Below are 21486 nucleotides of genomic sequence, written 5' to 3'. Positions count from 1 at the left end.
CGTAATTTAAAACAAGACTATGACTCTTCTGTGTAAGAAGTTTTGGAATTTTTAATTAAAATAAAAAATAATAATATAATTATTTTACTAGTTTGTCTTTCTTTTTATTTAGTTTTGAATGAATTATATTAATATTTCAATAATAACAAACCTGACACTGAATTAAGGAAATCCCCTTTTACTAACTTGTTTTAGATCTTGGAAATTTTATTTTTTCATTATTTAAAAATTTATACTTAATTTATCTAAAGAAAAAATATATATATAATTTTTTTTTTTTTTGAGGTTAGGTGTTGGTAACATTTGCAATATAATGTACAAAGAAGAAAATAATTTTTTTTTAGTACAAAGAAAATAACTCTTTACAATTGATAAAATACAAACAGATTGAAGGAATACCTTTCAAAAGTACAGATTCAGAAAATAATAATTTTATAGTAAAATAAGCACCGCAAACAAATGTTCAAGAGGTTATTCTCTTATTAAACAATTTCTACAAAATAATAAAATATCAAATGATGATAGCTCAGTTATTAGTAAGAAAGCTAAGTAAGTAAAAACAAAAAGGTATTATTTACAAAAAAAAAAAAAAACAAAAACAAAAATGTATTGATTTGATCTCTATATTGATAATTAATTAATAAATTAAAACCATCAAATAAATAAAAATCAACAATTAAAATTGGGAATAAATTTTTTTGTTGTTACATCGGATTCAAAATATTAAGATATTACTTTTTAAGAAATTTAGATTGAGTAAAATTACGGAAAAATTACTCATTTAAAACTTATAAAAATAAGGAAATGAACTAGTAAAAAATAAACGGCCCTTAGTTTCGAAATTGGTAGGTAAAGTAAAACTAAACGGCATCTGACGTGGCAGTAACATAACATGTGCTTACCGAAAAAAACTTCAATATAGCGAGAGCAAAGAATTTGGTGGTTCCTTTTACGGATTTAAAGAGAAATATAAAAAATATAAGTTAAAAAAAATAAATTAATATTTAATAAAAGGGAGCGCTCTCTTGAAGTTTTTCTCGTGCTCACCAACCCTTACCTTATATTTTGTAGGTTGGTGGAACTAAAATAGTGGGATCGAAGGGGTAGGAAAGTGTGGGTCCCTTGTCTGACAAGATGATAGATTGACAGTATTAGTAACATTAACATCAACACCAACGTGTATTCGGTGAGACAATGTTATGTCGTGATGACTTGCTCTCTTTTTTCGTTATTTTTAAAGTAAAATATTTTGTGAGTCTTCAACAAAAATTATAGAGCTCATTTTAATTCTTTAAAAAAATAATAATTTGTGATTCTTTTAAAATTCAAAATAGATTCAGCTAATAGAAATTGTGGTCCTCTACAATTCAAAGAAGATCTATATTAGTCCCTAAAAACCCAAAAGAATTAATAAGGTCTATTTTGAATTTCAGATGAATCACATGTCAATTTTTCCCCCTGAAAAATTAAATAAGGTCTCGTAATATTTGTTGAGGACCTTTTAGGGTGTGCATGACAACTATTCTATTCCCTATGATTGTTTCTGAAAAGAAACAATTCTTTTCTATTTCTGTGCCTTGGAACAGTTTCTGAGAAAAAAAATATTTTTGGTAACATATTCTATTTTTATTCCGAGAATGAGAATTGTGTCTGGTAACACAATAAATACTATAATAAAAAATAATTCATATTAAATATAAAAAAATTTCAGATCATCACTTTCCTTTCCATATGGTGTGGTTGTGGTGGTGGTGACGGCAGGGGCAGTACGGTAGTGGTGGTGGCAGTGACGTGGTGATGATAGTGGTGGTGGTTGTGACGGTAGTGACTGCGACGATGGCGGTGGAAATGGTGGCGGTGATGGTGGTTGGTGGCATATGTGGTTGGTGGCGGCAATAATGGTAGCGGTGGTTGTGATGGCATTATGGTGGTGGTGGTGGCAGTGGCTGCAGCGATGGCGGTAGGTGACAGTGGTGGTGGTGGTGGTAGTAGTGGCAATGACGTGGTGATGGTAGTGGCAGGGTGGTGTAATGGTGGCGATGGTGGTGGTGGTTGGTGGCGGCGGCTGTGACGGTAGTGGCTGTGGCAATGGTAGTGGTGGTTGGTGACAATAATGGTGATGGTAACGGTGGCGTCGTGGTTGTGGTAGTGGTGGCGATGGTGGCAGTGGCGTGGTGATAGCGATGGTGGCGGTGACGGCAATGGTTGCGATGATGGTGGTGGTGGTGATGGTGATGGTGACAGTGATAGTTGTAATGGTGGTGACAGCGATGGTGATGGTGGCAGTGGCATCATAGTGGTGGGCAGTGGTGACGACGACATTAGTGGTACGACGACAGCGGCGACAACGATGGTGGCGGTGGTCGTGTCGGGATGATGGTGGTAGTGGTGATGGTGGTAGAGGTGGAGAGTGATTGAGAGAGATAAGTGTTTCTCATTTTGTGCCGGTAACAAATAAACAGAAATTTTCTGATTCTTTTTTCTGTTCCCCAGCACAAAAATTAAACTGGTTCATCCCGGGAACAAAAAAATAAATTGATTTTATCAAACGAATTTCCTATCGATTTATGTTCCCATGAACAGAAATTAAAAAAAATTGATTCCGGGAAAGTTTTCATGCACACCCTTACTCTTATTTTTAATTGAGCTACAATATAATTTAAACCTTAAGGAAGGTTATACTTACAACCTTTTTTTTTTACAACCTCTTATAACCATATCTTAATACCGTTGATTTTCGCCAATCAACGGTTATCATTTATTGTGAATTAATAATTAATTAATGAGTTTAGTTTGCGAAAATAATAACCGTTGATTGACGGAAATCAATGGTGTTAAGATATGGTTGTAAGAGGTTGTAAAAAAAAGATTGTAAGTATAACCTTCCTCTTAAACCCTATACTTAAATTTTTTTTTTTAAATCATCCTCTACTCTTATTTGAAATAATTAATATTATTAAATCAATTAAATATATCTATTAAGCAATATACAACTTCGTTAACTCTCTTATGTGATGAGCGTAAATGCATAACGTCTTTACCTTCAGCAGGCCAAAATGATGAGGAATATCCTAATTGGTAGGAATTTTTTTAGATACCCAGGAAAGTGAGGGTAAGTTTTTAAGATGACCATGTTTGATATTATTTTTCAAAAAATTTACCCAGTAAAGTGAGATAGCTGGTAATCCATTTTATGCGTAAAACTTGGATAAAAATTACTGTTTAGAATACCACCTAGAGGGTAACATTGTTGGATTGCTAGGAAAGTGGATGAAGAAAAAGGTGATAAGACATTGCATCTTTGAAAAATATGACAAAAACAACCCTACCAAAGTGGTTGAAGAAAATACCAAAGTGGAGATATATTTATAATCAAATTTCTAGTAATATTCCGAGTCAAATTTTAATCACACCAAATTTCCAGTAATATTTTATAATCAACCAAACATAGACTCAGTAAATTTCATCCAATATTTTCAGTAAAATTTGGGCCCACCAAATAATTTTTTGGTCACCTTACCAAAAATCTTATTTTTCTATCACATTCCTGATAATCGTGATTCTCGAATAAAAAAAAATTCTCCTCTACCAAACACCTCCGTATTCTTTTGAATCTTTGCCATCTCTACAAAATACAAATTACCATGATCATGCTCAAAATAATAACTAAATGACAAAAAAAATGTTAATTATATTGGATCCCACACTTTGTCTAATTTTGATGACAATAAACAAGTGAAACCAAATTATCTAACAGTTTGATTAATTTTTAAAAAGTTGTTGCAATACTTAATTTGTAATGAATTATAATTGAGAATGCAACACAATTGTTATGAAATCGTGAAGATCGAAGTTGCAAGATAAAATCTTAGATTTCAATGGTTGGATGAGGTGAATCATGATCATATCTTGAGTTAGAATATTTAAAGTTCTAAAAACTAAAGAAAAAAGATTTAAATTTTTTATTTTTAATCCAATTATTTTTTTAAGATTTAGTTTTTGATTTGAAAAATAAAAAGTTAATGGGAATTATATCCCCCATGTTGTAGTAATCATTTTGTTGTCATGTTAAGAAAAAGACAAGATATATATAGTATTAAAAATAGTGATGAGACACTTTATTCAATGAATTGGTTTGTCTTTTTCTTAACATGATAAATTTTTTGATTTCTACAACATGATGGATGCATTTCCCAAAGTTAATATGACATTAATTTCTTCTTTGAAATATTTGATTTGATTTTCAAAAATAGATATTTTGAAAAGTTTGCTTAAAAATCATGATAATCTTGAAAACCAATTTAATGAAAAAAAAAACTAGAATTTTTTTCTTAAGTAATTGATTGTAAGAAAAAAAATCATACTTTGAGTCTTTCTTCAGGAGGATGAGCATTTAAGAGAAAAAATGTATTAAGCATATTAGGAGTATGTCTTCTTAAGGCTGATCCCTTGTTGCCTAAGGCACCTTGGGCACCCGTTGGGAAAATCAAAGTCTCTTGTTGCCTAAGGTACTAGGCACCCGTTCTTTTCCAAGTCAGAAGCGAGAAAATTAAAAGTCAATTATTGCTTAAGATAAAGCACCTTAAGCACCCATCCTTCTCCAAGCCGAAAGAGGGAAAAACAAAGTCCCTTGTTCCCGCCAAAGACTCAAGTTACTCATATACTTCAGGCAATGATAGTCATGGTTGGTGGTATATCAAGTTGTCATGTGGTTAATAGAGTATCTACACAAAGCAACTTTCATCCTATTCGAACCTCAGTCATGAGCATGTCATCTCGACTATTAACATGCATCTTAACTACGAGAAAGAATGACTTCTTAACAGTATATATGGGGTGCAAGACATCCATCGGGTTCATAATTCAATGACAAAACAATCACGATTCAACTAGAAGCATCAAGTCTCATGTTCCTCCGAGACAATGGGCACCCGGTTCAACATTCAATCGCGAGCATCAAGTTTCATGCCCTTCCGAAGCCTTGGGCACTCGCATATTTCTAGAGTCCAGGCACATAAGTCCTTATGATTTGGAATAATCATGAACAATGCACAAAGAATCACCATATAGGGTTATCACACCCTACTTATGTACGCAATAAACAATTATTATTTTAATTTGTTACAGGTCTAAGTTACTTCTTGAGTTATTACCTCCGACTTCAAACTCGAAAGCAAGTCCAAACCCAGATACTACTATGAGCAACTCGACAAAGAAACTCGGAACTTGAAAGCAACACAGGCTAGATTTTCCTTTTGCATGACACTATACATTATTTGATAGGCGCATGGCTTTATTTTCAGCCAGTCATTCCGGCTTCGCGCAAAACTAGGCTGGGGGGCTTAGTTTATGGACCAGTTAAATGGTCTCAACTTCCTCTGCCCACTATATGACATGCATTGAGCACCTCGTTCCCCCACTCTCTCTCAAGTTACCTCCACTACATATAACCACCCATTATGCATTGCATGACACCACTAAGTCACCTGCAAAATGTAAAGAAAGAATGGCTAAATAATAACACAAGAGGTGGGGTGAATTGTGTTTTAAACTTTTTTCGAAAGAAACAAAGAAAAACAAAACCCCTTCTTCAAGAACACATGCAAGAATAAATTTAATCAATTATCAAACATTCCCTAACCCTTAAACAGATCCAAAACATCATATATCAATAATAAAAAATTAGTTATATGCAGCGAAAAATAAAAAAAGATAGGGAAAAAAGAAGATAATACTGGGATTTATCCGGGTTCACTCTCCAACCACTTGAGAGCTACATCTAGGTTGTCATCGATTGTTCCACTATCATCTAGCTTCCCACCAGTGCTTAAAGAAATTGTTTTACAAGAGAAATTTTACAAGACCCGCAATCTCCCTAGATCACGCTTAACTCGAACCCCATTAGGATCACTCTACTCGTACACAAACCAATCACAATCACTTAAACTGTCTAGAACATGTACCTCTCTATGTCTAGAATTACACAGAAAATCAGAAGAAAACAGAAGAAGAAGATTATAGAGCTTTCTCTCTCTAGATATCAAAATATGGCATAATTCTTGATCTTAGGTGTTTCTTTCTCTAATGCATATATTTCAACGCTCTATTGTGTTTATAAACCCTAAAATATGCTTATATAACAATCTAAGTCAATTTTAGAAGATATAAAAACATTTGATTCGGATTTAAAAAATATTACGTGATTCCCGAAAAATTTCCGGATATTTGAATTTACATATCCCGATATTCTGGGCTCAATATCCGGGTATCATATACGAATATTCAATATCCATATATGGATATTTCGTGACAACAACCCAAAACATATTCGGATTTGATCCAATTGACTTCCAAGTGATTCTCTCTTTCTTCTCACACGTGAATACATGATTTTAGCATCAATGTAATAGTGATCCACGTGTGTGAGACTTGTAAGTCATGATATTATCAATGCATGGGTTTATGCTTCAAAATGTAATCTAGAGAGATATGACTCAATAAACTCAACTTCAAAAACTTCTTAGGACTCTAAAAGTACAAGACACATAGTATAAACACAATTCTTCATTTGTCTTCAAATGTCTTCATGATTTGAGTATTCTAGGTCCTTTCTTCACTTGTATCTTTGACTTTGGTGTTGACTTTCCACTTCTAACTTAATCTTTCACTTTTGTAAGTTGCATTGGTCTTCTAGTGTCATGTAGGTCTTATTGGACTGCCTTCTAAGGTATGCATCCATGTTGAGCTTGTTGGTGCTTTGTAATAATCAAAACTTCAAATGCACAATCTTGAAAACCTATGGTTCAACACAAAACTACCCACTAAGTGCACAACCTCCTAGTGCACTTCATTTATATATGGCTCCCTATATAACAAAGGATTTGATAAGTTCTTCAATTATCTCAATACTCACAAGGCTTGACACTATTGCTACAACATTCACACTTGTGCCTAGAGCACACCTTATCCACTAAGCACATGACTCACACACACACACACACACACTCTTTATTCATATCATCGGACCTTGGCTTGGGATACGAAACTCTTCATTGCCTACTATTTTTTCCATTATCTCTATAGATACAATCACTAGCTCTTTAGCTAGACATTGATGTTCACCTCTGAACATTTCATAACCAAGGTTTTCACTTATTATAACTCGTAAATGTTAAAAATAAAAAAGCAAAAGTTTAAATGCGACAACATCATCGCCAACGTTTTTTTTCCTTTTAGGTCACAATCCTACAATATTAATTATTTATATGGGAAAAATGAGTGTCATTTTAAAGGACACAAATTTAGATTCTTTTAAGAGAGAGATAGACACAAAGAGGTGTGAATCTCACTGAAAAAAATAAAGACAAAATAAATAAATAAAGAAGTGGGTCCCACTTCTTTGTGCCTATCTATATCTTAAAAAAATCTTAGCTTCTATCCTTTAAAAAGACAAGCATTTTTTCTATATATATATATATATATAAATGCTAGCAAAATTTTAATATTTAGATTTAGGAAAAAAGGAACGTCTTTTTAAAGGATACAAGCTTATGTCCTTTTTGCAATTTTTAACTATGCATTTCCAGGAATACATGGTTATAATATTAAAGTTATATTTTATTCACTTTTCACATCAATGGACAACCAATGATGCACGGACACGGACACGGGACACGACACGATATTCCGACACACGTTAATTCTAAAAAATGCTAAATTTCGACACTTTGAGACACGTTTTGATATTAAATAATATTTTTAATATATAATATAGTTTACATTTAATACATATAGCAACTCATAATAACTCATATACTAATTTGTTTCATTTTCTATCTATTCAGATATAGCCAACAATTTCCCACTTTTCTGCCTTTAGCCTACCCGCCCTATTCTAACAAAAAACCCCCACTTCTACTACCTCCAGGATTTATATAATAACATATATGAATTAGTTGTCATAAATGAGTTTTTTACAAGTTGATCCTTTGTCAACAATCTCTGCAACTTGGCCAAAGGTAACGCATGGACACCAACACGTTAACGCACTGTCGTGTTTGAATGAACTAGGGTTAGAGAGATCAGTCATACCTGTAGTCTTTAGCTCTTATTTATAGAATTTACCTTTGGGCTTGTGTTGGTTGGGCTTCTTGCTGGCATGGGCCTTTCCCAGATCCATAACAGTTGCCCCCCAGCCCGGTAGACTGAGTCTTCAGGATGCCGGGATGTCTAAGTCTGGCTCCCGCGTCGTCTGTAATTTAGCCCGGACAACGGTCCCCTGGCCAAGCTTGCTGCGATTAGCTCGGCTCATGAGCCTAGCTTTCGAAATTGTATCCGAGTTTTCCTCGGTCTTTCCCAAATGCCACTGTACCCAAGCTATTATGCCGTGGTATAGCATCTTTATTGATTTCTTCCCAGAGATGATTCTTGTCCTGCCCAAAATGATTACTTTTCCACGTGTCCCTTTAATCGAACGCGTCGTGTGGTATTCGCCATTTCTTCATTAATTTCCACTGTCTGAAATGACTCTCAACTGTCTTGTCAGCCTTGAAATTACTCCCATACCCTTCTGCCTTTTGGTTTTTGCGGGTTGAGAAATCTTTCAACTTCGATACCCTCATCTTACTTCCTCATTAAACCACCCTCTCAACCTTTTTTTTCTTTTTTCTTCTGTTATGATCACTCGCATTGCACCTTCGCCTCCTGCTCAATTCATACTCTCCAGTTTCTTGAAGTTCATACTTCTGAGGTACGTTCACCAGTGTTTTAATTTACTATGTTGGCTGTTTCGCTATTTACCCTTTTGTTCTTCGTTTATCTCTGCCCCTACCTGTCTTGATTTCAATCTGTTTTGAATGCTATTTGGGAATTTTGCATGCATATTCTGGGAAATGGTGTTGCGATTTTGGTCCTATAGTGTACCACATTGTTCATGCCTGCTTGGTCAAGTCCTGCTTATTTCCAGTGCATTTTGTTTTTGAGGCTATTTATCATCTGTTCACTTCTTTACATACCTTAGTGCAAGAATTCCTTGGGATGGGTGAGAGGGATTTTAACGTTCAAGGAAAGTCTACTTGCCCTCGCATGTTTGGCCGTGCTGATGAGATCCTAACCGAGGAGGAGGGGAGATATGCTGAGGAAGAAGAAAGGTGTATTCAAAGTTTACCTCCTGGTCCAAGGTATTGGCTGTATGGTAGGCCTCGAACCGAGGAGGAAACCCAAGCCGCCTTATTAGGAAGATATAGAGGAAGCGGGAGTAGATGGGCGTCTTCATCTCGTCCTTTGGTCCGCAGTCGAGGGAGGGATATCCGAGGCAGAGTATCTTCTTCCCGTCCTCCAGCCCGGGGACATATCCCGGATCATGGAGCCCGTCATGATGGTTTGGGGGCTCCATCTATACGTCCTGTTCACAATCCGACTTTTAATCCCCTTCTTCCAAACTTGACCCCTACTTCTCTTCCTCCTTTCTCGAGAGTTCCTACTCAATCGAGTACTAGGAGTGTAGATCCCTGTTTCAATGGTATTTATCTCAGTGCTTAGTTTGTTGAGAAGGGAAATGACTTCATGGCCGATCTAGTTTTAGGCAGTTGTTCACACGTTTCGGGTTCTACCACCCCTGCTCGTGTTGTCGGCTCTGATGACTCCAGCTCTTCCGACTCTAGTCTGTTTAATCTGGGTATATATCTTTGTTACGTGCTTTTCTTTCCTTTTAATCCTCCCATTTTACTGTTCTAGGTATTTATGGAGTCCCATTCTACAGAGTTAAATGCCGATACTACCTCCACCAGACGAGGTCAGGAGGCCGAGGCGAATCCGGATGAGAAAGGTTCTGCACCTGTTACTGATAATCTTCGCACCCAATATTCCTGGGTTACAGATGAGGTGCTGAGCTTTGCATCCGAGATGTCTACCGAGGAAGTTTCTAGACTTCCAATCGGAAACCCGGTTGATTTTAACACGTTCGTTCCTGCCGATGACGAACCCGTTTGTTCAGGGCGGAACCCTGAAAAGCCCTTCTTCTTCTTCTTCTACCGTGATCTCGTGACGAAGATTGAGATTTGATTTCTCTTTTCTCCTTTTAAAATGCAGCTCTTGAACCACCTACTACTTGCCCCAACCCAGATTCACCCTAACGGTTGGGCTTATATTGTTACGTTTGAACAATTGTGCGCCTCCTTATCTCTGTCGTGCACTGTTCCTCTGTTCATGTATTTTTTCAATATTTATACCCAACGCACTAGTTCGGAGCCTCCTGAACTTAAGGGATGGACGAGTATTCGAAGCCGAGCTAGCAAGCCGCCTAGAAGGCTATTTTTCGTGTATAGTGAGTCTTTCAAAGACATCAAAGCTTATTTCTTCAAAGTGGTGACCGAGGTTGGGAAAAAGTCATGGTTTATTGGTGATAGCGGGGAGCCCGTCTTTCCCCTCTATTGGTCACAAGAGCATCATATCCGCAAACCAACCGACTTCAAACTAAGGCTATCATTTGAGGATAAAACCAACTGTAAGACTTTGTTGGAGCATGAGCGTTCCCAAGGTCATCTGAGTGCAGCTTCTTTGGTAGCTAAATCGCATTCCAACCCGGAGCCCCCCAGTATACTTTTTAACTTCTTGTTGCTTTGCTATTTTCTTACCACTGTTTTAACTTTGGTTTTGTTTAGCAGGTTCCGACATGAATTTTGACCTGGAGGAAGAAGGACTGGGGCCGGATTATATTTTGTCATTGACGGGTCAAACTTCTGCCTTATTACCACCACCTTCAAAAAGACCAAGAACGATCAGCCCGGTTGCGGCTACTTCCACCCCGACATTCAATTCTGGCGTCTCCATTTTGGATCTCACTGATGACTGCGAGAATATGGAAACTGATGCAAACCTAGCTTCACCGATTTCAGCTAGTGAGGGTGGCACACATGTCGTGATCATTCTTCCTCGGGGTACCCCTGCTCCAGTCGCTCTCCCAGCTGAACTTAGGAGGGGAGCATTATGGGACTCTGGGGTAACTGCCGAGCTTAGGGGTGTTGTCCGTCCTCCTCCTGCGTTTTCTGGCTCCGGACTTATCTCGAGAGCCGAGATGGAAAAGCTCCAGAAGGCAGAATTGTATACTTTCAAGATTGCTTCGTTAGTGAAACCATATTCCTTGCTTCTGGAAAAACACGCCGAAAATGTGGAGGAGCTTGGCGAGATCCGGATGAGGCACGACCAGGCTGTTCTTGACAATGAGAAGTTAACCAACAATGCTGCTGAATTGAAGACTTCTTTGGAGAACTCACGGGCATACCTGAAGTTTATTTCTGACTCCCTCAATGTGACCGCTGATAAAGATAGCATTGTAAATCGTTTCAAAGAACAATCAAACGCTCTGAAAGAGAAGGATTCAAAGGTTGCTGGTTTGTCTGCGGAAAATGACAAGTTGAAGTCGGATCTTCAGAATTTGCAAACTGCTTATGACTTTAACCGATCTGCTCTCGAAAAGGCCGCCATAAGTGCCTTTAAAAATGGTGTTAACCAGGTAAGGTATTTTAATCCTGAATTTCCCTTGAAGCTCGATCAGCTGGACTGCTTTGGTTACGTTCGTGGTGGGGTTTATTTCCCCCCTCCTTCAGCTAATCAGAACATGCCAGAAAGTAGCACCTCTCAAGCTGGGATCACTTCGGGGGTAGAAGCCGCTGGGATTACTTCGGGGATAGAGGTAGCTGGCGCCGAGTTCGAGGCCGAGATGCGGGAAATAATGCATAATGATGGTCTAGAGTGAAGAGTCGTAATGCCGGTTTACTTTGTAATTTGCTGCGTTTTTGCTTTATGATTACTTTAAGAACCCTTCCTGCTTTTAGACTCTTTTAATTGCTAATGGGAATTTGGCTTTGTGCCCTTGTTGATGTACTCTTGTATTTGTTGTTTGACTAGCTTCTTTTTGTAAGGACGTTAGGGAATTAAGGGTGTCCCCCTAATTTCCCGCCTTAACTCGCTAGGCTAGCACGCCACCCTTGCTCATTTTGGCAAGGTTGGTTGCAATGCTTTCAATTTGACATATACTCATAGTTTGCCCTTAGGCTTAGACGGGCCTAAATGGCCCATGTTTATTGTCGGGCTAGAACTCCGTATTGCCCGCAGGCAAGAGGGTTCAAATACCTCTATGTTAGTAGCCGGGCTAGAACTCCAATCTTGCCCTTAGGCAAGAGGGTTCAAATACCTCGACGTTACTGGCCGGGCTAGAACTCCGTCTTGCCCTTAGGCAAGAGGGTTCAAATACCTCGACATTATGAGCTGGGCTAGAACTCATTCTTGCCCGTAGGCAAGAGGGTTCAAATACCTCATATTTATTCTGGAAATGAAATTCTGAAAAATATGCTTGATTTATTCAATTTATTGAACTTGAAATTTGAACTACAATTTATGAGCAGGAACTTTTCAACTGAAATATTTCTTCAACTTGTCCGCATTCCAGGTTCTTCTGACCTACTTTCCCTGTGGGGTTTCCAACACATAAGCTCCTTTTGATAATTTGGCTTTAATTTTGTATGGTCCTTCCCATCTCGGAGCCAATTTTCCTTCAGTTGCGTTTCGTCCTTCGATATCTGCCCTTTGAAGAACCAGCTCTCCCACAGCAAATGACCGCGGCTTTACCTTTTTGTTGAATCAGTTTGCCACGAGCTGCTTTGCCACAACATTTTTGCAATGAGCAATGACCCGAGCTTCATCTATCAAATCCAGCTCCACAACTATTTTGTTATTGTTTTCTTCTTCATTTTGTGATAAAGCTTGGACCCTTCGCCATGACAGTTCTCCTAGTTCCACCGGGATCATGGCCTCGACACCGTTAGTTAACCTGAACGGGCTTTCTCCGGTAGAAGTTTGCACCGTGGTTCTGTACCCCCATAGCACATACCATAATTCTTCTACCCACTTCCCCTTGGCGCATTGTTCTATTCTTTTGCGTAACCCGGCTATAATGACCTGATTCGCCGCCTCGGCTTGACCGTTAGGTTGAGGATGTTCTACAGACGCAAAACGATGCCAGATGTGAAGATCTGCCATTAATTTTTGGAAAGTTTTGCTCGTGAATTGGGTCCCATTGTCGGTAACCACCTCGGCTGGGATCCTAAACCTGCAGATCAAGTTCCTCTCGAAAAAATGCTGCACCCTTGCCGTGATAATTGTTGCCACTGGTTCTACTTCTATCCATTTAGTAAAGTAATCAACAGCCACTATTAACCATTTTAACAATAGTTTGCCTTCTCTGCGATGAAAGCAGTTTTCTCTTGGTCTTCGGGGTGTAGTGGGATCTGATTATACCCCGAATATGCAAGAATGGATAGCATCTGGAACCCGGATGAGTTGTCAACGCGCTGATCTATATTGGGCATGAGGTATGCATCTTTAGGACATACCTTATTCAGATCTGTGTAGTCTGTACACACCCTCCATTTCCCATTTGGCTTTTTGACCATTACCACATTAGATAGCCAGGTTGTGTATTGTATCTCTCTGATGAACCCTGCTTCCAGCAACTCCTTCACATGATCATCCAGTACTTGTCGACGTTCCGCACTGAGCTTCCTTTTCTTCTGGGCTACCGGCTTAGATCCTGGGTATACTGCAAGCTTGTGACAACAAAAATGAGGGTCCACCCCAAGTATCTCTGAGGATTTCCAAGCAAAGACGTTCACGTTCCTTCTTAGGCACTCAGTAAGTCGAATTTTGTCCTCATTCGCCAGCCCCTTTCCGATTTTGGTTGCTTGAGTTTCCTCTCCAATGATTACCTATTCTAGCTCTCCATCGGGTTCCGATCTCGGGATCTGAGTGTCATCCCTCATGTCCAATTCTACCATATTAACTAGCGCTTTTCCCTTCTTCCTTGAGCTATCTTGCTTACTACTGGGGTTCACCTCGGCCAGGGTTTTAAAGTCACGCCCCACTGCCCTAACTGACTTGAAGTAGCAGTCTCGAGATTCCTTTCGATCCCCAACAATGGTGATGACCGTGTTCTGCTTAGCAATCATCTTGAGCTTCTGATGTTTGGTCGAGACAAGCATATCCTAATCGTGGATAGTTGGCCTTCCTAGGATTACGTTATATTCCGAAGGGAAATCAGCTATTATGAATCTTATCCTTTCTGCTTGTAGGCCTCCTTTGTTCCCAAAGTAAGCCTCAGGTCGATGTACCCTTTAGGGATAATGTTACAACCATTGAACGCGATCAAAGCCGTGTTGCAAGGTTTCAAATCTTCTTCATCCAGGTTCATTTTCTGGAATGCCTGTCATAGGATTATGTCGGCACATCTGCTGTTATCCACGAACATCTTTTTGACTTTACAATTGACTAACGTTCTGGTGATAACTAACCCATCAACGTGTCCCGGCATTACATCCTCCAACTCTTTCTTAGTGAAATACAATAGTGGTGCCTCTGGTTCAGTTTCTTTAAATTTAGGCCGCTCTCGTATTGAAAGCACCTCCCTTAAGTATTTCCTTCTGGCATTCATGGTATCTCCTCCTCCACAGAAAGCTCCGCTAATCACATTGCATTCGAACTCAGGTTCTACGAACTCATCGTCTTCTTTGGCCGGCTTCTTACCTTGGCCCTCTTCTCTGAATCTCTTTTCTCGTGGCGAGCTCATAGGCCGCCCTCCTCTTCTCTTCTTATTATTCTTCCATCCTTGAGTTCTTATTAGATATTGACGCAACTTTTCCTCTCTGATATACCTTTCAATTGAGTCTATGAGATCCCAGCATTCATCAGTAGTGTGACCAGGGCCATCATGAAATGCGCAGTACCGAGATTGGTCAAGCCCGGCTGGATTCAGTAATGGTCGAGGCCTATCTACCTTCTTCATTTCAATGGATGCTACCTCCCTCCAGATTTGTGATCTGGACGAGTTCAGGGGCGCATATCTATCGAATCTCCCCTTTGAGGAAATCTTCTCTTTTGGCCGTTTACCCCGGAAGTCGTTTTGCTTCCGGTTTCCAGGTTTTTCCACTTGGCCTTGGTATTGCCTTGGCTCCGCATTTTCCACCTCCATTTGCTCCAGCTCCAAGTATTTCTTGGACCGTGTAGTGGACTCGACTAAAGTTCGGACTGGGTCTTTGTACACGGATTTAGCCAACCTAGAGGTTACGTGTAGCCCGACAATTACCAGATGCAAGTGGACATTCTCAGATAACCCGGGGACCTGTAGGGCGGCCATTTTAAAACGGTCTAGGTATTTCTGCAGGGATTCCCCAGGTTGCTGTCTTATCTTTCTCAACGCAAACTCTGACTTTGGCTGCTTTTTGCTCGTAGCAAAATTCAGCAGGAATCTCCCTCAAAGTTCTTCAAAAGATCTAATAGACCCCGAAGGTAGAGATGAAAACTATGCTTGAGATGCTCCTGTCAATGTAGTTACGAACAGCCGGATTATCAGAGGTTCCTCTATTCCCTTAATATACATTGCTGTATCAAAGGTATCCAAGTGGACTTGGGGATCTTGCGTCCCGTCATATTTAGGAGTCTCCGATAAGTTTAGGTTCTCCGGAAAGGGTGCGTCCACGATTTCGTCCACGAAGGGGATGTTATTGTATTGACCCCTGTGATATTTCCTCCTGTAGACCCCGGCCACATCATCCGAGTTCCTGAATGGGCGCTCCCATCCAGACGTTCGAGAGCCTCTCTCGGTATTTCCGTTTCTCTCTCTCCATCCCGGCCTTCCCCCTGCCGGGGTCCTTGGCCACCAACCGGGTTGGAAGTGTTCCTCTGAGGTCAGCCAGGTGAGCTTTCAACATCCCTCCTTTGAGTCTGGGTCCTATCATTGTTCTGGGGATTCGTGATCCTCAAATCGTTCATGACCCAGGTTATGGCTAACTCCAGATTTGGGTTGGAGACTTGACCTAGCCGAACTTCCAACTTGGCATCTGTCTAGCACCTTGCTCTCTCTCGAGCTCGTGCCTTCTCTCCATCTCCTCCATCCTTCGTAGGACCGCAACAATAGCCAGATCTGTTATTCGCGAATCACCAACTTCGCCATTGGGGACCTGCACGCGATTTGCTATCTGGTCTTCCATCGGTTGTAAGCCCTACACGTATGGGGCATCCAGGTTAACGCCTGGGGTTGATGCCGAATCGGAATGCACATCACTAACATGGACTGCATCCGTATCAATTGGCTGATGATTCAGCGGGTCCTCTCTTATTGGTGGGATAGGTTGGTGTCTGGAATTCGATCTTGAAGGTTGTCGAAATCCACTTCTTGTTGTCCTCACCATCGCAACCTTTAATCACGTAGTAGTAGGAAAAAGTCCCCACAGACGGCGCCAATGTTCTGCCTTGTGCAGATGTGTCCGACCGTAAGTCGGGTGTTTGATATTGGATCTGTAGCTTTCTTTCTAGATACCTATGAATTAGGTATCTTGAGGACAACGAATCACTACACACTATATGATGGCTTTAGCCAGAAGGGAAGTGTGTGTGCACTGTCGTGTTTGAATGAACTAGGGTTAGAGAGATCAGTCATACCTGTGGTCTTTAGCTCCTATTTATAGAATGTACCTTTGCGCTTGTGCTGGTTGGGCTTCTTGCTGGCATGGGCTTTTCCCAGGTCCATAACAGGATCACAAGAAAAGACTAGAGGTGACAATATGGGTTGAGTCCGACGGGTCAATCCGCCAACCCGTCAAAACTAGGCGGGTTGGGTTGAGGTTTTTAACTCACCAACCCACTTCAACCCGCCCCGTCTAGAAGTGGGTCAAAATGGGTTCAACCCGCCGGGTTATATATATATATATTTACAATTAAGTTGTATTTCATTTGTCATTAAATTTTTATGATATCCAATTTTTTTTTTTTATCTTAATACTTCCTATAAAAGATAAAGAATAACAATTTTTTTATGACAAATGTTATCTATATATGGAGACAAATGAGTTCCTAAAGAATGTTTGACAAATATTAGTATACATTTAAGATTGAGACTGAAAAAATTAAGAGAAGTGCGAAATAAGATAAAATAATAGGTTCGCTTTTTTCTGCAGTTACTGTAGATAAGTTATTTGCAGTAAGCCCAATACGACGTTGTTTTGGGACGAAAATCATGGTGTTTTTGTAATTTTAATTTATTTCAGGATTATAATAGTCTTTATATTTATAATTTTTTAAGATTTCAATACCAAAACGATGTCGTTTTAGGAATAAATGCAGATAACTTATCTGCAGAAACATTTTTCCCTAAAATAATATTAGAAAAATTCATAAAATATAATTTTATTTTAAATTTTAATTAATTTTATTAATTGGCAGGTTGGTGGGTTGATACGCCAATCCACCATAAAATTAGGTGGGTTCAATTTTCCAACCCAAATTCAACGGCGGGCCAACCCGCCCCACCCCGTTTTTGACGGATCGGGACGGGTCAACCCAAATTGCCTTCCCTAGAAAAGACATAATAAAATTGTTAAACGCCACAAATGAACCACCAGAAGCTAAATAAGACTTAAGACGTAGAGATAATTAATCAAATCATTTAGTTCAGCTAAATACATGTAATGATAGAAGCCGATTCTGCAAGAATCAGGTCATCAAAACAGTAACTTTGATGGAAATACATACCATAGCAGATGCATCTTCTTGAATATTACTTTCGATTTCCATATTGCATGCCCGAACAAATTGGTACAAGGTGAAATTGCATAAAGAGTTATTGTGAATCAAACTCGGACTATCTTTTGTAGTGTTGCTTCACTCTTTTATATCCTGAATCTTAGATTGCTAGCTCAATTCTGTATACCAGATCTTTCAGTTACTTCCAACCGAGACAACAAGGGTAATTTTGTACCAAAAGTAATGTGTAATTTTCCCAAGGATTCTAAGAATACCATCTCATTTGTGGTATTCTTGTATGGTATTTTGGAATACAAATTGGCTTTAATAACTCTGCTACTGATGCAGATCAAAAAATTTGCAGCAATACTTATTTTTACTAACATCTGGTTTCGTATCTTAGATTTTTTTTTTTAATTCTAGGATCTAGTTCAATATCCCAATATAAATATATTTACTGCAACTTTTCTCATCTCCAGAACAACAGAAACGAGAAATCCGTGCAAATTATACACAAATAAAATTCTTTAGAAAAATTGAATTCCCGGAATAACTTTGTAAACCTTGTACCATGAATAAATAGATTCCCAATATCACTTTTACGGGAATCTCAAAAAAGTTCCACTACTAAACATTCCCTAAAATTTATGTACAAAATACAACCCAGTCATAAACTTAATAGACCAACTTGAACGCATAGCACACAGTTTTTGGTGATGCATTTGTAAATGACAGAAACAGTTGTTTGTTGGCATAAACATCTGGTTTTCGCTTAAACTAAAGCTAGGGCATGCATGCAACTAGTTTCTATGATGCGAAGCCAGCATCGAGTACTGCTAGGAACCCAGTTAAAATTCCTTAACAAAATCAATGTCAGCCAAACTTTGCACTTCTCTGCATTGTCACCACATTTTCTTCAATCACATGGTCCATATATTCTTCCAATCCTTGAACAAAGGAAAATTGGTCGTGAATTGGCCAACTTAGTGCAATTGCCATGCCCAAACATACCCATTCCTTATTACTATAAGAAAATACATGCCCACATTGTGGTCTTGGGTTTTCATCAGCATGATATCTTCCTTATGAACACTCTATTGCATAAGTATTCTAAACTGAACCTTATAAATGATGCACAGAAGCTGTTCGATACTATGCCTCATAGAAACCTAGTTACTTGGTCTTCCATGGTTTCTATGTACACTCAACATGGTTACAGTGTAGAAGCATTGGTGTTGTTCTGCCTTTTCAGGAGAACTTGCAGTGAGATACCAAATGAATACATTTTAGCCAGTGTCATTACAGCTTGTACGCGATTGGGTAGTCTCAGTCAAGCTCTCCAGGTGCATGGTTTAGTTGTTAAGGGTGGATTTGTTCAAGATGTTTATGTGGGTACCTCTTTGATTGATTTTTATGCCAAGCATGGTTGTATTGATGAAGCAAGGTTGCTTTTTGATGGCCTAGAAGTTAAAACCACTGTCACCTGGACTACAATGATAGCAGGATATTCAAAAGAGGGAAGAAGTGAAGCATCTTTAGAATTATTCAATCAAATGAGAGAGGGTGATGTCTGTCCAGACAGATATGTGATTTCCAGTGTTCTGAGTGCTTGTTCGATGCTCGAGTTTCTTGAAGGGGGGAAGCAAATTCATGGATATGTATTAAGGAGGGGCATTGACATGGATGTTTCATTGGTCAATGGAATCATAGATTTTTATTTGAAGTGTCACAAAATGAAGACAGGTAGGAAGTTATTCGATCGGCTGGTAGATAAAAATGTTGTTTCGTGGACCACTATGATTGCTGGTTGCATGCAAAATTCATTCCATTGGGATGCTATGGACCTGTTTATTGAAATGGCTAGAATGAGTTGGAAGCCCGATGCATTTGGTTGCACTAGCATTCTCAATTCATGTGGTTCACTCCAGACTCTAGAAAAGGGAAGACAAGTGCATGCTTACACTATCAAGGCCAATATTGATAATGATGATTTTGTGAAAAATGGTTTGATTGACATGTATGCCAAATGTGATTCATTGACTGATGCAAGAAAAGTCTTTGACCTTATGGCTGCTATTAATGCAGTATCCTACAATGCAATGATAGAAGGATACTCAAGACAAGACAAGCTGTATGAAGCATTGGATCTTTTCCGTGAAATGAGGCTAAGTTTATTGCCACCAAATCTATTAACTTTTATAAGCCTTCTTGGACTATCTGCATCATTATTTCACCTGGAACTAAGCAACCAAATCCATGGCCTGATTATTAAATATGGGGTTTCTTTGGACAATTTTGCTGGAAGTGCTCTAATAGATGTCTATTCAAAATGCTCATGTGTTGGGGATGCAAGACTAGTTTTTGAGGAGATATATGACAAAGACATTGTAGTATGGAATGCAATGTTTTCTGGATACACCCAAAAATTGGAAAATGAGGAGTCTCTCAAACTTTATAAAGATTTACAGATGTCAAGACTAAAACCCAATGAATTCACTTTTGCTGCTGTGATCACGGCAGCAAGTAATACAGTAAGTCTGAGACTTGGTCAGCAGTTTCACAACCAGGTCAAAAAGATGGGTCTTGATGATGATCCCTTTGTCACAAATGCTCTTGTGGATATGTATGCCAAGTGTGGAAGCATCGATGAGGCTAACAAGGCATTTAGTTCCGCAAATCGGAGAGACATTGCCTGTTGGAATTCCATGATTTCAACATATGCTCAGCATGGAGAAGCAGCAAAAGCTCTTGAGGTGTTTGAAAATGTGATTATGGAGGGAGTGAAGCCAAATGATGTCACCTTTGTAGGTGTGCTATCAGCATGTAGTCATGCTGGACTTCTTGACCTTGGATTTCATCACTTTGAATCAATGTCCCGGTTTGGAATAGAACCAGGTATGGAGCATTATGCTTGCATGGTTTCTCTCTTGGGCCGGGCTGGTAGAATATATGAAGCTAAGGAATTTATTGACAAGATGCCAATAAAACCAGCAGCAGTAGTGTGGAGGAGCCTGCTCAGTGCATGTAGACTTTCAGGTCATGTTGAACTGGGAGTATATGCAGCTGAGATGGCAATTTCATGTGACCCAACAGATAGTGGATCATATATATTACTTTCAAATATTTTTGCATCAAAAGGCATGTGGGAAAATGTCAAAAAGGTGAGGGAAAAAATGGACATGAGCGGTGTAGTGAAAGAACCAGGTTGTAGTTGGATTGAAGTTAATAATGAAGTTCACAGGTTTATTGCCAGAGACACAGCCCATCGTGACTCCACACTTATATCTTTAGTTTTAGACAATTTGATTCTACAAATCAAAGGGTTTGGTTATGCGGCTAATTCTGTCGCATTTTTGCTTCTTGATTGAGATGAATCATACTGGGATAATATTTAAATTAGCCAAGCTTTTAAGTTGCTCATCAACTATTAAGCAAAAGTCTGTAAATTGCTTGCTACTTCTTTTAAGTTATAATACTGGGCTTCAAGCTTTTTTCATCCTGAATAATTCCCCCCCCCCCCCCCCCTCTTTTTTTTCACAAGTAAAGAAGGTTAATTTTGTGGTGCATGTAACCTGTGCATGTAAATTTGAATCATGACAACCAACTTCAGAGTTTGTCTTCTACAGCACACACCAAAGAGAGATTCTCTTGCAGGTGACAGTGACAAAGATTACGAAGTATTTTAAATTAAATCAAGGAAAATACTCTTTTATTTGTACAATTTACATACAAATTCACTTTAGAGAAGCTTTACCAATTTGTGTAATGTCCCCTAATTTTACTTTTATGTATTTCTTTTATGCTGTCATATTAATTATAAGAGTTTAATTTTGATACATTATCAGTATAAAAAATTTATATTATCATTAAACGATGCGTTGTCACATTATTAACACGTCATTAAATGAGTTTAAT

The 21486-nt window shown here is 38.8% G+C and overlaps 2 protein-coding genes across 2 annotated transcripts; one reads left to right on the top strand and one right to left on the bottom strand.

Annotated features, from left to right (window-relative positions):
• Positions 1–14107: 14107 nt before the first annotated feature.
• LOC133289938 (uncharacterized) lies at positions 14108–15187 on the bottom strand. Its single transcript, XM_061487982.1, has 2 exons — positions 14369–15187; positions 14108–14257 (listed from the first exon to the last, which is right to left on the bottom strand). Exons 1-2 carry the CDS (start codon positions 15185–15187, stop codon positions 14108–14110), a joined length of 969 nt encoding a protein of 322 aa, XP_061343966.1.
• A 3171-nt stretch (positions 15188–18358) lies between these two features.
• LOC133291365 (pentatricopeptide repeat-containing protein At4g39530) lies at positions 18359–20949 on the top strand. Its single transcript, XM_061489623.1, has one exon. It carries the CDS (start codon positions 18366–18368, stop codon positions 20937–20939), a length of 2574 nt encoding a protein of 857 aa, XP_061345607.1. The 5' UTR covers positions 18359–18365; the 3' UTR covers positions 20940–20949.
• The last annotated feature ends 537 nt before the right edge of the window (positions 20950–21486 follow it).

The sequence above is a fragment of the Gastrolobium bilobum genome, unplaced genomic scaffold (assembly GCF_033153095.1).
Source record: "Gastrolobium bilobum isolate Gb01-03AN ecotype WA unplaced genomic scaffold, APGP_CSIRO_Gbil_v1 utg4377, whole genome shotgun sequence".
In the NCBI taxonomy this organism is placed as follows: Eukaryota; Viridiplantae; Streptophyta; class Magnoliopsida; order Fabales; family Fabaceae; genus Gastrolobium; species Gastrolobium bilobum.
Note: the sequence above shows the minus strand (reverse complement) of the source record. Positions and strands in the feature narration are given on the sequence as shown.

Bases quoted from the DNA above. Each gene is read 5' to 3' on its own strand.
- LOC133291365 (XM_061489623.1), top strand. From the start codon at position 18,366: ATGCAACTAGTTTCTATGATGCGAAGCCAGCATCGAGTACTGCTAGGA.
- LOC133289938 (XM_061487982.1), bottom strand. From the start codon at position 15,187: ATGGCCGCCCTACAGGTCCCCGGGTTATCTGAGAATGTCCACTTGCAT. The intron at 14,258-14,368 runs GTAATGCCGGGA...ATCCTATGACAG, and splicing joins CTAAGAAAGAGTTGGAGGAT to GCATTCCAGAAAATGAACCT.